Source organism: Cetorhinus maximus, chromosome 20 (genome assembly GCF_964194155.1).
Source record: "Cetorhinus maximus chromosome 20, sCetMax3.hap1.1, whole genome shotgun sequence".
NCBI lineage: Eukaryota > Metazoa > Chordata > Chondrichthyes > Lamniformes > Cetorhinidae > Cetorhinus > Cetorhinus maximus.
In genome coordinates, this window is record NC_135898.1 from 77,882,793 (window position 1) to 77,898,880 (window position 16,088).

Below are 16,088 nucleotides of genomic sequence, written 5' to 3' on the forward strand. Positions count from 1 at the left end.
ACGCATGTGCGAAGCTCGTGCTAGGCTTGCGCACCCTCCTCCCCCTGCCCGCACAGGCAGCGCTTAGCTTAACTGACCCGCCAGCATGAAATTGCAGTGCGCTGTCAATCAGCTTCCTGACCGCCCCCGCCGATCCTGCACACCAAGAGAAAAATTGTGCCCCATGTGTGACATTACTGGGTGAATGCTTAACATTCATCTAACATGTTAAGCAATTTAAAACACACAATATTAACATGGCTTAAAATCGTGGTGCAGAATTTGACATTGGTAGGCAGTGGCGTAGTGGTCTTGTCACTGGACTAGCAATCCAGAGACCCAGGGTAATGCTCTGGGGACCCGAATCCCACCATGGCAGATGGTGGAATTTGAATTCAACGGGGAAAAAAAAACCTGGAATTAAAAGTCTAACGATGGCCATGAAACTATTGTCAGTTGTCATAAAAACCCTTCTAGTTCACTAATGTCCTTTAAGGAAGGAAATCTGCCATCCTTACTTGGTCTGCCCTACATGTGACTCCAGACTACATGTGGCTCCAGATCCACAGCAATGTGGACGACTCTTGAATGCCCCCTGAAATGGCCCAGCAAGCCACTTAGTTGTTCAAGGCAGCAGCTCATCGTCACCTTCCCAAGGGCAATTAGGGATGGGCAATAAAAATGCTGGCCTAGCCAGTGACGCCCACATCTCGTGAAAGAATAAACAAAAAGTCAAGTTTAATTCTACTCTTTTCTTGAAGGCCCTTCCTTTGGAAAAGTGGCGCAGAAAACAGGATAAAAATCACAGACATCACCTGGCATTCATGCGTACACTTTCCCAACAGGTGTCATTAACCGCACAGAGCCACTGGTAAATGTGCCGTCTCTAACCCAGGGTTGCAGAGGTCAGTTGTTTTTCCCCTCAATACCAAGCCTGTCGAGATCAACTAAATCAGCAGAGACTAGAGAACCATGTAGGGACAGGAAAACATGAGTCAGGCCCTTTGGTGGCATCGGAAACTCGAATCCACCTCAGACCTTACTTTGCACCCTATTTTTGTCCGAGACATGTGGGTGGGTAGGGCTCGGGTTTAGTGAGCTGCGATGCTGTGTGGGAGGAATGAGAGTGCCAAAGTTGGTTAGAAGGCCTGCCTCCTTTAAAAGGCTCTTAAAACTGCCAAATCAAAATATGGCCACAGATCCCTGCTAGGATAAGTGTTTCTGGAGCTTTTGAAACTCAGCCAAGAATTCATAATAGGCTCAGCTTAATAGCAATCATTCAAAATGTAAACAATCGACTCCATTGAAATGGATAAAAAATGGCCTTTAAGCTGTAGATGGTATTTCATCTCCATTTCAAAGCACAATGCCTGTCAATCAACTTTCAACAGCAGAGTAATTTTATTTTCAAAGTTAAAAAATCTCTATACACTTAATCACAGTTAAAAACATGAGGAGAGTTTCCTAGCTTTCTTTCTACAGTTTTGAGTGTACTAAGGCACTTTTCCAATGGGGAAAAAAAACACTAATGCACCTCAACACAAACAATGCTAGTCAATGTAACAGTCAACTTACATTTACAGGACAGAACTCTACGACCAATCACTGCAGCTAAAACACATCTCATTCCCATATGGCATCTAATAGTGACATTTGAAGTTGTCAGAACTTACCTATCAGAATGTTCCCTACTCCTCACCAGTGGTCACGAATGCTTAAACCTGGTAGGTTTTTTTTTGGGCTTCCAAAATTTGCACAGCACATGAAAATAGTATTGCAAGGAACTTCAAATTTCCTATGGCCCTCACAATCTTGATCCTGACCTCAGAAGTGGTGTGTGTACATTTTGCTCCCAAGGCCTTCTCAACCCGCAAAAGGCTACACAAAAATAATGCAGGATCAGGAAGGTAGAGGAAATTTGTTTTTGTAGCCAGGAAAGAAATCCTTTTTGGGGCAGCATGGTCCTTGTCCCACTGCTAAAAATTCAGTGCGTGGGGGATGAAGGGAAAGGGTGCTGCCCACACTACTGCTGGTTGCCCCACAGCAATTTAAATGCTGGAAGCAGTGTTACTTGCTATAAGGCCCCTTTCTCAGTAGGAAGTCCTACCTTACAGAGCAGCCAGCCATCCAACTGGTCTGCAGCTCTATAGCCCCAGTAGTGCAAAGCAGGAGCAATGCCCATTGCTAGGGCTACTGGCAGTCCCGACAGAGAGAAGCCCAGACTTCAGTTAAGTCCGGGATATCACCAGGGCCAGGCTGGCATGCCCTGGCGAGGGGGCAAGGAACCAGATGAGAGTCTGGGAGGGTAGAAGGACCTTGGTGGGGGTGGGAGAAAAGAGTGTGCGCCCAATGTTCCCGGGGATCCGCAAAGGTGGTCAACCTCTTCCCCCTTGCCCGCCCGATGCCAGCCCACGCAGCTAAAGCTGCTGCGCTTCCTGACTGGTGTGGGCCTCTCCATGCTGCGGGTAAGATAGCAGCAGAGGCAGGATGAGGCCCTTAACTGGCAATTAATTGGTTACTTAAAAGGCCTCAATAGGCCCAACAGTGGGCAGGCCACCCGACGATTCCGCTGACCCCACAAAATTTGAGACAGATCGGGGGCTGAGGGTAGGCGACGGGCAGACCACATGCTGCATTTTGTGCCTATCCCGACTTCAAACTCGGGGAGCACAAAATCCAACTCTCAATTTCAAGTTCCCTGACCTGATTCCTGCCCCCATTGGGAGGCAAAAATCCACTCCTACCAATTTCTGACCTGCCCACCATTATCAACAGTTGCCTTTCCCCAAATGAGCCATCAGGAAACTTGGTAAAATTTCTAACTGACTTTATATAAAACATAACTTATGTAGAAAAAGGTAACAATTATGTTTGTTTTCTCTGACACACCAGATTCATCATATTGCATCCATTTCTCAGTAGCCACAGGGCCATCAAAATACAACTAATTAAGATTAGTTAAGGGACCTTAAAAAGCTTGAAAATGCTCTGCAAGAATGAAACCACTAACTGCAGCCAGCATTTCCTATCCATCTCTGGGGGACTGAGCACTTCAAACAAATGCCATATATGTGTTGACATATGTCAACATATATGTTAACACTTCTAACTGACAATATCACCCTTTAATACCATCAATAGAAAATGCAATTCACAAATCATCCACCTCATGACCCATCACCCAAAACACTGTGCATAGTTTAAGATATATGGCTGTGCGCAAGTAGTTTTGTCAAAGTCAACAAATGGATTACATAGGCTAACAAAAATACATGTTAATATAGACTTAACTGACACTAATCCAGTTAACTTACTTTTTGGGTTTTCGAGGAATGATGTCAAATGGTGGTCCAGGTGGGCCTAGACTCTTTGGGTAAATATCAACCCACATCTGAAGCTTTCCCTAATGCAGAGAGATAAGAATCAACATTTCTGACAAACATTATACAATCCAGAAAGTGAGAGATAACTATATCTGGAAAACCTAACTATTTAGATTGTATTATTTAATGCTGACATTATAGGTACCAAAGAATCTAATGCCAGTTATCTGGTTAGAGACACAGGTCAGAGCTCACATTACAAAATACAGATAAGTTCACAGCCAATTCTTCTGTCGAAGTTTTTATATCAAAACACTACATGACAGAGTTTACTATTTACTTCTCCAATTTTCAGCACTGTTCTCCTTAAGATTCAAAGTATAGTTTCACAGTCTGACTTCAAAGCTCACACCCATTGTGTGCAACCTGTGCCAACATAGAAATCCCTGTCACCTGATACCATGAACCGAGCTTAGGACAAAGAAAAAGGGGAACATTACCAAATTGAGCTATTATTTTGTGGTCCCCAAGAAGACTCGAGGTCTCATCCTATTCTTCATTTCAAGGCTCTAACCAGATTTCTCCTAATGGGGTCGTTTAATGTGGTGACGCTTTGCCTACGTAATTCAGGTAGCGTTTTTGGAGACTGGTTAGTCAAACAAATTACAGGTGCTGTTATAATGTCACTGCCAAATTATGACAGGGACATTAAGATCTTTGAGACACCAGTTTTAGTGCAGATACTAATACAAGACATTCCACTTTGATTCCTCAGCCACCAAATTACATACAAAGTCAGTCTTGGTTCAAACATGGACAAGAGAGCTGAACTCCAGAGGTGAGGTGAGAGTGACTGCCCTTGACATCAAGGCAGCATCTGACCAAGTGTGGTATCAAGGAGCCCGAGCAAAACTGGAGCCCATGGGAATCAGATGGAAAACTCTCCGCTGTTGGAGTCATACCTAGCACAAAGGAAGATGGCTGTGGTTGTTGGAGGTCAGTCATCTCAGTTCCAGGACATCACTGCAGGAGTTCCTCAGGGTAGGCCCAAACATCTTCAGCTGCTTCACCATGTCCATCCTTCCATAAGGTCAAAATTGGGGATGTTCAGCACCATTTGTGACTCCTCAGGAACTGAAACTGTCCATGTTCAATCGTAGCATGATCTGGACAACATCCAGGCTTGGGCTGACAAGAGGCTCATGGCATTCGTGTCACACAATTGCCAGGCAATGACCATCTCCAACAAGAGAGAGTCTAACCATCGCCCTTTGACATTCAATGGCACTACCATCACTGAATCCCCCACTATCAACATCCTGGGGCTACCATTGACCAGAAACTGAAGTGGACTAGCCATCTAGATACTGTGGCTACGACAACAGGTCATAGGCTAGGAATCCTGCAGCGAGTAACTCATCGCCTGACTCCCCAAAGCCTGTCCACCATCTACAAGGCACAAGTCAGGAGTGTGATGGAATACTATCTGCTTGTCTGGATGAGTGCAGCTCCTACAACACAAGAAACTTGACACCATCCAGGACAAGGCAGCCCACTTGATTGGCACCACATCCACAGACATTCACTCCTTCCACCACCAAACACTGATAGCAGTGTGTAACATCTACAAGATGCACTGCAGAAACTCATCTAGGCTCCTTAGACAGCATCTTCCAAACCCACAACCGCCACCATTTAGAAGGACAAGGGCAGCAGGTACATGGGAACACCACCAACTGGAATTTCCCCTCCAAGCCACTCACCAACCTGATTTGGAAATGTATCCTCTTCCTTCACTGTTGCTGGGTCAAAACCCTGGAATTCCCTCCCCAGCAACATTGTGGGTGTACACCATGTGTATACCACATGGATTGCAGCAGTTCAAGGCAGCAGCTCACCACCACCTTCTCAAGGTGAATTAGCAATTGATAATAAATGCTGGCCCAGCCAGTGATGCTCACATCCCATGAATGATTAAAAAAATATGATGCATCTAAGGACCTGCCATTTACACACGTACCGGTATTTCGATAATATATCATAGGAACCTCTGTGTACAAAGTCCATTTGGATTACTGCCCAGCAGGTTAACTGCAACATTCCACAAGCTCAGATGTCCCATCAACTAGAAAGGAATCTTACATATTGAGCCTTTGCAAGAGGCAACGTCAATTGGCACCTGCAAAAATTCTCCCTGCATTTTGGAACTTGACACATACTCTTTGAAGTGCTTGCCAGTCTGAGCAAGCACAAGTGTGTGCCCTTGGTCTAACTGCAGTCCTCAATTCTTTTAAAAACATTGCTTCAGTTGAACCTGCTATAGGAGCTCTCACATATTACGTCAGCCCCACCTAGTGAGCCCAGGGTTTGTTCACAGAAGCGCCATGCTCTGAGCTCCTGTACAATCCTTTCCTTATAGCCCATTGACACATTCCTTGGGCTCAAACCCAGTTGTGCACAATAGGATTCCTTTTTATCCATATGCTACTCAGATTTGCCAACAGTAAATAGTTAGCTCTACAAGAGTTTCAACATCAGATTCTGGGCAAAACGGAGCACCTCTTCACAGACAACACAAGTGGTCCACCAAGGCACAAGCAAGGCCCAGTCTCAGGTCTATTAGACACTGTACAAGCTGCCAATTAATGTTTGAACCTTGCTGTGATTGAACAGGCGCAATATTTGGGTGGGATAGACAGGATGCCAGCAGACTGTCCACGTGAGCAAGTGATTAATCCATTCCTAGTAATTCAGGATCTCTTCTGGATCCAGTGTCTCCAATTTCCATCTGGCTAGTCTTTAAGTCCATCAATCCCAAAGCTGGACAAGCAACTTTTCACATGAAAGTAGATCTGATTTCCAGAAAAGGATCTACATGGCAGAAGACAATTCTAGTCATCCCCTTTGACCTTGGATATTTCCTTTGGCATTTATAATTGAAAGTTGCAGATTCTGCAAGTCTTTGTAATATTGTTCTTCTGAGGATTTAGTCCTTCTTCTGTACTTAGTTTTCAGTTGGGTTTACTATGGGTCTGCATGATAGCAATATAAGTCTGGTATAATACACACACCTGGGGTTGGAATTTCAAACAAGGACTCAAGTTTCATTCTAACCATTCCTCCATGAGCTATTAAGTCAGAGTACCTTGCTGTTGGCTAGTCAAATATGTCCTTTATTCTTAATCGCTTAAAGGATCACAAGGATGAAAACACTCTGTAGCCACATATTCGGCTTCACTCAAGCAAGTTAAGTGACAGTCAGTTATTGAAAATACCCGATATACTTTGACAAAATAGTATGACAAAATGAAGTCCACTAGGGATACCAGTTCCATTCTAAAAGAAAGGCTCCCTTGTCTGTAGAGCTAATACGAGGTATTCTTCTAGTAGGATTGCATCCAGCAATCTGTAGGGGATCCGTACCAAAGTAGAAACATTGTCCACCTTCAATGGAACCTTATCTTGTTTTTGCAAGGGAGCATCTTCCGCATGTTCTGTCCTCCATATCCCTGTCTTTGAATAGTAAACAATTGCCTGTCACATCAGACAAACAAGTGAGAGCGAAGAAGCCTCTTCTGACATCAGTGCCAGGGAAAGATGGTATCTTCCTTGCCCTCACCTCCCTACCACCCAGGATATGGCTGCTGTGAGAGTGGAGGATGACCCTTATAAGAAAGATTAACACTTAACTGGAGGTAATCTGTCCCTCAAAAAACAGAAATAGAAATGGAGCAAACCATTCATTTACTCCAAGATAATAATCAACTTACAAAAACCCTATGGCATTAGCAACTTGTCACTTTACATTATTTGCATCCATTTGTGGAACAGAATTATGGTGCTACAACTTTTGCAAAATATATTTTATATAAAAACACAAATAATACTCTACATTCTAGTTCACATGGCAAGTAACATGTTCAGAATAGCACAATGATTTCTCCTCTCAGCAATAAGTACCTCCCACCCCAAACATTGATTTTCAAAGCAGACATACTGGATTCATTTAAGATTTTCGATTTTGTAAATTGGAACACATTTTAGAATTAAGGTACATTAAGAGTTGTGTTTTCAAACATAATGTGCGCACTTGGACAAAAATTCATAGGCTGCAGCCATTGGAGATAAAATCATAGCAGTTAAGGGCAGAATTTAGTGCCATCCCTGGAGGACGGTTCTGAGGTGTGAAGGGCAGTTTGATCAGATGGAAACTAGCATGGTGTGGACCTGCCACCACCCCATCTCCCACTAATTAAGTTTGGGGTAGAAAGGCTTGCCTTCCTGCCTGGAGGCATTCAACCAATGGCAGGTGAGGGATTCGCCATAAGGGGAGACCAGCAATATCAGGTTTTCTTGTAGCATCCTTTTGGAAGGTGGGGGGGGGGTGGGGGGAAAGAGTTTGGGTTGCCCCTCATCAAAAGGCACTGTGCCCGATCAGGGGGCCTAGCATTATAAAGGAGTTGGGTGGGGACAAGAGAGCCTGCTAAGAGCCACCACCCTGCCCTTTTCTCCAACACCCCTTCCTTTGTCTCACTTATCTTTCACCAGGGCTTCCCGGTGGGGAGCCAAGCAGAGTACTAGCAGCAGCCACCACTCTCTGTGGCACTACTGGTAATGAGTTACTTGCCCCTTATTGGCTGGAATTTCTCAGGGGCTGGATTTCCACCCCACTGGTGGGAGTGCAGCAAATAAAAACGTTCCGCTGTGGAGACAGGAGCCCCTGTGGGATGGTTCCTGCTGCCAATTATGAACTTCATTCCCTCTGTTTCCAGAGTTCAGGTCAGCCGGGGTACCACTGGTTTTAGTGGTAGGTGTCAGGTTGTCCCACTGCCCTCATTAAATTCCATCCTAAATGGTGCAAACAGTGGGTCACTTGACCCACTGTGCCTGCACCAGCTCTTTGAATAGAGTTTCCAATTCAGTTCCACACTCCAGTTTTCCACCCAAAACCCTGCAAATGAATTCTCTTCAAATGCATGTCCAATTGCCTTTTGAAAGTTCCAATCAAACTGGATTCCACCAGGTAGTGCGTTCCCAATCTTGCTAACCCCCTTGAAACAAGAACCTCCTCAATCCGCTCGAGGTCTTCTGTCAATTATTTTAAACCTGTGACATTTGCGTGCTCCATCAAAATCCCTCATGATTTTGAATACCTAAATTAGGTCTCCCCTCGACTTTCTCGGCTTTAAATAAGAATAATCCCAGTTTCTCCAATCTCTACATGCAGCAACACCCTCATCCCTAGTATCCTCTTAATAAACGTCTTCTATACCCTCTCAAGAGCCTTGAAATCCTTCCTCAAGGGCGGTGTCCAGGATTGTACATAGTATTCCAGCTAAGGTCTAACCAGTGATTTATAAAGAACCAGCTGACTTCCATGTTTTTGTATTTAATGCTTGTTTACAAAGTCAAATATCCCTTCAGCTTTCTTAATCATCTTAACCTGCCACCTTCAAGGATTTGTGGATACGCACCCTCGTCCCTCTGCTCTTACATCCTGCTAAAATAGTACAGTTTAGTTTATCTTGCCTCTCCACGTTATTCCTCCTGAAGTGCATCACTTCACACCTATTTATATTAAATTGCACCTGCCACAAGTCTGCCCATTTCACCAGAGTCAGTCCTCCTGAAGTCGAGTACTATTCCACTGATCCATTTGTGGCCTTCTCTTAGCAAATGTTTTAAGGAGCTTTTGAAAGATTGGAGAAATGCAAGTTTCTTTTTAAAGAAAAGAGAGACAATATTCAGGTCAGGGTCTCAACCTCAACAGTTCTATGTCAGGAAGCATTCAATGCTTTAACAACTATGTGAAGAAATTTCTGTAACGTTCCCCATTGCACTGGCCCCTCGGCACAGATTTCCCAGCCAGAGGAAATAGGCTGAAATTCACAATTTAATAAAACTTGAAGTAAAATTCCTCTTGGTCTTTGTTCCAGTGAAATATGTCTTAGCTCGCTCCTTATACTATACAACGAATAAAACTTATTTTTGGACATATTTCATACAGATAGGCAAGCTTCCAATTCAAAACTGAAAAGTGGAACCTGAGAAAGGTTGGGCTGGTAGGTGCTATACAACGTCCTCATTTCTGTGTGCTCTGGTACAAGTCCTTGCTGTCGCAAAACATGAAGTGCAAGCCGTTCTTCTGCAGGTCCAAGGTGGATATTTGAAGTCTTGTTATTTTCTGTATCAAAATATAAAAAATAATTGTCACCTGCAAGCTAAGGTTGAAGATGAAAATGCAGTATAGAGTAGGTAATAATATTAATTTATTCCTAGGGCAAAGGTTCCCCTTTAACCTTTCCATTAGGCTGCAGAGCTTAACATTTTCCCTTTTAGATCATTTCTTTACATTTCTCATTGCACCTCTCAGCACCAATACATGCATCTCTCTTTTGAAATGCTGCAGGTGGAACTGCGTACAGTACATGATCTCAGTAGAGACCTGTAACATTTTTGTAATTTTGTGTTTGGAAATCCAAAACACCCAGGTATTTACTCAAGAGTGAAGCCACAAGGTTCACTTTATAAAAACAAAAAAAAAATTACTACAAAAATCAAAGAACAGAAATATGAATAACTGCACACTCAATATATTTACTGTAATTAACTATTTAAAAAGTACAATGAACCCAAGCTACTCGTTTTCTAAACCGAATTTCTGAACTCTCCACACCCATTTGACTAACACCCACAAAACTCAAGTCAGAGACTTATGAAAAATTGGAAGATTAACCGCTTGGTCCGAGTACTGCTTTGAAGATTTGTTTAAGGTTTGACATTACTTGGGCCTTCTGCTTACTACTTATGGCAAGGTGTTCCCTCCAAATCTCCTCCAGCTGTCCCACGGTTGTTGACTCCCAGTTCACTATAGGCGTCACTAGTGTCTTAAGTGTAGTCACCTCAGGTCAGAACTCTCCTGGTTCTTAAATGCTTTAACTCTGGAGTTTTGCATCTAAAACTCACTCTTACTCTCTCCTCCATTTGGCTTTCCCAGAAGTTCAACACAGTTAGGAATCCTTCAGTTAAGCAGAGGTTTAAATGATTTTAGCCAGCACCCAGAATTTCAACTAACTTCTGCTGGAAAAAGATGTTCCAAGCTTTTCACTCAGCTTGTTTTAAGCTCAGGAAACCTGCCACTTGCCCACACATGTACATTTCTCCCCCCCACCCTTCTGTTGACCCTTTTCTCATTGTTTATCTCTCAGGCAATTTGGTCACGTTACAGGAAGCAAGGTGCTTTACTAGAAATCAACTCCCAAAGAAAACTAGTTCTTAAAAAGGGACCAAAACTGCAGCATAAAACCCAAATTTTCCTTACGTGGGCCATCACAACAGCACCAAAAGGCAAGTATGATGATTATATTGCAAACCTTGTTCTGATCATGTAACCGCCACACCCCCCACTAAAATAGCTTCTCCACACTGTCTCAATATTAAAAAAGGTGATGAATCCACTGTCATACCAGCTGCTTATCAAAAATCTCTCTAGCCAGTTCATTTCTTTCACTGTATAAATATGTTGATCATTCTTTCCAATATACAAGATTTAATCGTCTGCTATTGGTGTTAAAAGATTTAAATCCTTCCATAAAGGAGTAACGGCATCATGCATCTCTACTGCGTTATGGTCAATTATAAATTTAACAAGCTTGCAACTGTTTTCTCTATCCAAGCCATTAACGTAGATGAGAAACAACAGGGGTCCAAGTGCTGGCTCAGTGCCTCAACCCTTCGTTCAGGCATCATGCCTCACATACAAACTTCTAAGGAGGTGGATATTCGCAACCATTATCCATACTTGCCAACAGTGGTCACTAGGACAGCGATTAGAGGCAAGTACCCCAGCTTGATGTTTCTCCTCAACCCAGGGGCACAGAAACCAAGATTCCCAATCTTTTATCCTCACCAATCTGCTTGTTACAGATGCATCTGTCCATGACCATATCAGTAGGAGTGACCACTGCACTGTCCTTGGAGGCGAAGTCCCGCTTCACACTGGTAGTGCCACACAACACGGTGGCAGGTATCTTCACAGTGCTAAATGGGATAGATTTTGAACAGATCTAGCAACGCAAGACTGAGCATCCGAGAGGCGCTGTGGGCCATCAGCAGCAGTGGAATTGCACTCGAACACAATCCGTAACCTCATGGCCTGGCATATCCCTCACTCTATCATTACCAACAAGCCAGGGATTCAACCCTGGTTCAACAAAGAGTGCGGGAGGGCATGCCAGGAGTAGCATCAGGCATATCTAAAAATGTGGTGTCAATCTGGTGAAGCTACAACACAGGACAACTTGCATTCCAAACAGGTGAGCAGCAAGTGATAGACAGAGCAAAGCAACCCCACAACCAACTGAACAGATCTATGCTCTAAGACCGACTTCGTTCAATCATGAATGATGGTAGACAATTCAACAACTCACTGGAGACGGCAGCTCCATAAATATCCCTATCCTCAATGATGGGGTAGCCTAGTATATTAGTGCAAAAGGCAAGGCTGAAGCATTTGCAACAATTTTCAGCCAGAAGTGCTGAAAGGGTGATCCATCTCTGCCCCCTCTGGAGGTCCCCAGCATCACAGATGCCAGTTTTCAGTCAATTTGATTCACTCACACGATAATAAGAAACGGTTGAAGGCATTGGACACTGCAAAGCCAATGGGCTCTGACAATATTCCAGCAATAGTACTGAAGACTTGTGCTCCAGGATTAGCTGCACCCCTAGCCAATACAGCTACAACACTGCATCTACCCAGCAATGTGGAAAATTGCTCAGGTACGTCCTCTGCACAAAAAGTAGGACAAATCCAACCTGGCCAATTACCACCTCAGCAGTCTACTCTCGATCATTAGTAAAGTAACAGAAGGGGGTCATCAAAAGTGCTAAAGTGCTATTAAGCGTCACTTGCTTAGCAATAACCTACTCACAATAACCTGCTCACTGACACTCAGTTTGGGTTCCACCAGAGTCATTCAGCTCCTGACCTCATTACAGCCTTGGACAAAAGAACTGAACTCCCAAGGTGAGGAGAGAGTGACTGCCCTTGACATCAAGGCAGCATTTGACTGCATGTGGCATCAAGGAGCCCTAGAAAAAGTAGAGTTATTGGGAATCGGGGGGAAAATTCTCTGCTGGTTGGATTCATACCTAGCACAAAGGTAGAATGGTTTTTTTTTGCTAATTTCAGAGATTTATTCCAGTTCTATTGTTGGTCAATGTTTATCTTCTTGCAGAGAGCAAAAGGCAGAAACTATTCAGTAGCTCTTATTATCCTGCTGGTTACCCAAGTTCCAGTCCCAGTGTGGGGTAGCAGTCCCTATGACAGTGGCTTCAGTTCCCTGCTGTCCACACCAGTCCGATCTTGTGAAACAGTTGGCACCAGCCAACATGAGAAGCCACATTAAATGCTTTGATAACTTCAGTCAAACCTGAAATGGCACCTCAGAAACAAAATATATGCACCATAAAACTTGGGTTCCGCCAGAAACTACTCATGGGTTCACAGCTAGTCTGACAAACTCCTCAAATGGCAGCTCCTTTTCTCCACCATCATCCAGTTGTTGGATGTCAATCATCTCAGTTCCAGGACATCACTGCAGGAGTTCCTCAGCCCAACCATCTTCAGCTGCTTCATCAATGACCTTCCTTCCATCATAAGGTCAGAAGTGGGGATGTTCACTGATGATTGCACAATGTTCAGCATCATTTGCGACTCCTCGGATACTGAAGCAGTCCATGTCCAAATGCACGAAGACCTGGACAATATCCAGGCTTGGGCTGACAAGCAAGTAACAGTTGTGCCACACCAGTGCCAGGCAATGACCATCTCCAACAAGAGAGAATCTAAATATCGCCCCTTGACATTCAACGACGTTACCTCCACTATTAACATCCTGGGGTTTACCATTGACCAGAAACTGAACTGGACTAGCCACATAAACGCTGTGGCTACAAGAGCCAGTCAGAGGCGAGGAATCCTGCAGCAAGTAACTCACCTCCTGACTCCCCAAAGCCTGTCCACCATCTACAAGGCACAAGTTAGGAGTGTGATGGAATACTCCCCACTTGCCTGGATAAGTACAGCTACAACTCAAGAAGCTTTACACCATCCAGGACAAAGCAACCTGCTTGATTGGCACCCCATCCACAAACATTCACTCCCTCCACCACTGATGCACAGTGGCAGCAGTGTACACCATCTACAAAATGCGCTGTAGGAACTCACCCAAAACTGCTCAGACAGCACCTTCCAAACTTATGACTGCTACCACCTAGAAGGACAAGGGCAGCAGATACATGGGAACACAACCACCGCCAAGTTCTCATCTAAGCCGCACACCATCCTGATTTGGAAATATATTGCTATTCCTTCACTGTTGCTGGGTCAAAATCCTAGAGCTCCCTCCCTAACAGCACTGTGGGTGTACCTACATCACATGGACTAAGGCGGCAGCTCACCACCACCTTCAAGGGTAATTAGGGATGGGCAATAAATGCTGGCCTAGACAGCAACACCCACATCCCATGAATGAAGCTAAAAAAAATTAACCAACTCTATAGAAATCAGGGATTGAATCTGGGGCCTGCTTGAAATGACTTAGTGATATACTAGGTGGTGCCTTTACCCATAAGCTATCAGGGGAACTGGAGAAATTATTTTCACCCTGATAAAAGAAACTGGATAAACATTAGTGGTCTGTATTGAATAGATGAGTGAAATTGAAACCTAATTACATCTGTCTATTCATTGCTCCACACCCTCATCTCAGCTGTCAGCTCTTCCATTGAAATTCATATGCAGTGTGCATGGCCATGAAAAATGATTGATGGGATGAACAAAATAAATCAAAACAGAGATATTTTGCCTCATGCCAGAGATCAGACTTAAAGGATTTATTTATCAGGCTGCAAGTACAATCATATCTGACAACTTCAAGTTTCTCTCCAATCGTTTGTGGATTTTTCCACTTCTGTTTGATCTCTATATTTTATTAAATACTTTTCTTAGAAACTATCTGCAGATTTCAACAAACTGCAGGATGTTTTGAAATCTATACTTGTGTTAAACATATCAAATAATGATTCATTCTCTATTATCCACCACCTTGTACTCACATGTATGGCCCCTCACCAATCCACAATTCAGTGCTACTTCTTTTAATCTTGATTTTGATCTCGTCTCCAAATAAACTAAAATGTTGTTATGCAACAAAATGCACGGCAAATCAATTAAAAACATGGGTCTCTAAACCCAAGATGTCAAATTAAAATAAAGTACAAATTTCCCCTGAAGTCACTGCTTTGTGGGCGTTTCTCTTTCTGGATCGTTCACACAACCTTTAACTTAAAATTATATTCCTGCTTCCAATGGCTGAAGGGTAGATAACAGCAGAGCACAGATTTAAGATGATTGGCACAAGACCCAGAGGGGACATGAGGAAAAACGTAAAAAACACAACTAGTGGTTAGGATTTGCAATGTACTGCTCGATAGGTTGGTGGATACGCATTCAATAGAAACTTTCAAAAAAGGAATTGGATAAATATTAAGAGAAAAAAAATGCAGGAACATGGGGAATGAGTGGGAATAACTGGATTGTTCCGTGAAAGACCTGGCACAGACTTGATGGGTTCATGGACCTCCTTCCTGTGCTGTATTCAGCAAAGAGTGTGCGCGCGCCCAAGCACAGAAGACCAGAGAACGTCATGCCCTCAACACACTTCTTCCAAGAAAATACCTATTCAGATAAATAGGTTCTGGTCATGTATCTTGCAGGAGGTCACGCGTTTTGACATTCCTTTATATAGATAACCCCAGTTCCATTACGTTAACTAGGCCACAGCTGGATTGTACATGGTAAAATTAAGCTGCACTGGTTTAAGAAAATGTCTAAACCTTGTGAAGTTCTGCTCAGTTCAGGGGCTGATCGCAAACCATGTCACATCACAGCATCTTAAACAGATGAATTATATTATAATAAAAGCAAAATACTGTAGGGTGTTGGAAATCTGAAATAAAACAGAAAATGCTGGAAAAACTCAGCAGGTCTGGCAGCGTCTGTAGAGGGGGAAACAGAGTTAACGTACAGTCTGTATGACTCTTCAGAGCTTTAACAATTATGTTATGCGTCACTTCTGAATCCGTTGAGCCACAAAACACAAATTGCTTGAAGTATTTAATTTACCAATCATACTAATTACATTGATAGTTGTTTTGTTTATATGACATGGAGCCTCTGTTAATGCCTGTTGAAATTACAGATAAAAGCTATTAAAGGGTGAACAGAGATTACCTACCCAGGGAGGCTCTCTCTCCACATGGGTCAGTAATCAGGCTGAGAATATGACAATGTTGAACTCGATGAGGGTTACGCCATAGTCTGACGCAACACATTGGACACCCAGTAAGCTCTGCTACCACACCACATCAACAGTGATTAACCAAACCTGTGATATGTAATGTAAACCTAAGCAGATCCCAATGGCATGTATTCAAGCTTGCAATTTGGTAGAGATGGCAGCCAGTACGATCTTATGGAGGGCTGTGCATGCGTTCAAGCTAAACTGCTAATTTCAAGCCCAAGTGCATCTTTCTATGGTGCGTATTAAATAGTGTTCTTGATTTCTCTGTTCCACTGTTGGTATCTGGAAGGAAATGGTTAACTTTCCAGTACAAGAGTACAGCTTTTAAAGGCTCGTAGCACTTTTTTTTTTTATATGGAACATCTGCAGCTTTCAGACAGCTGCCAAAGCACGAGTTAAAATAAACTGGTGAAAGGAA

The 16,088-nt window shown here is 43.4% G+C and overlaps 1 protein-coding gene across 1 annotated transcript in view; it reads right to left on the reverse strand.

Moving 5' to 3' along the window:
* The window catches only part of myofl (myoferlin like), a 223,362-nt gene that overhangs the window by 57,737 nt on the left and 149,537 nt on the right, over nucleotides 1–16,088 (reverse strand). The window contains exons 48-49 of the mRNA XM_078564961.1: nucleotides 9,347–9,486; nucleotides 3,294–3,382 (exon numbers count right to left, since the gene is read on the reverse strand). Of these exons, the coding sequence (XP_078421087.1) occupies nucleotides 3,294–3,382; nucleotides 9,347–9,486 (229 nt within the window). The remainder of the gene's footprint in view (nucleotides 1–3,293; nucleotides 3,383–9,346; nucleotides 9,487–16,088) is intronic.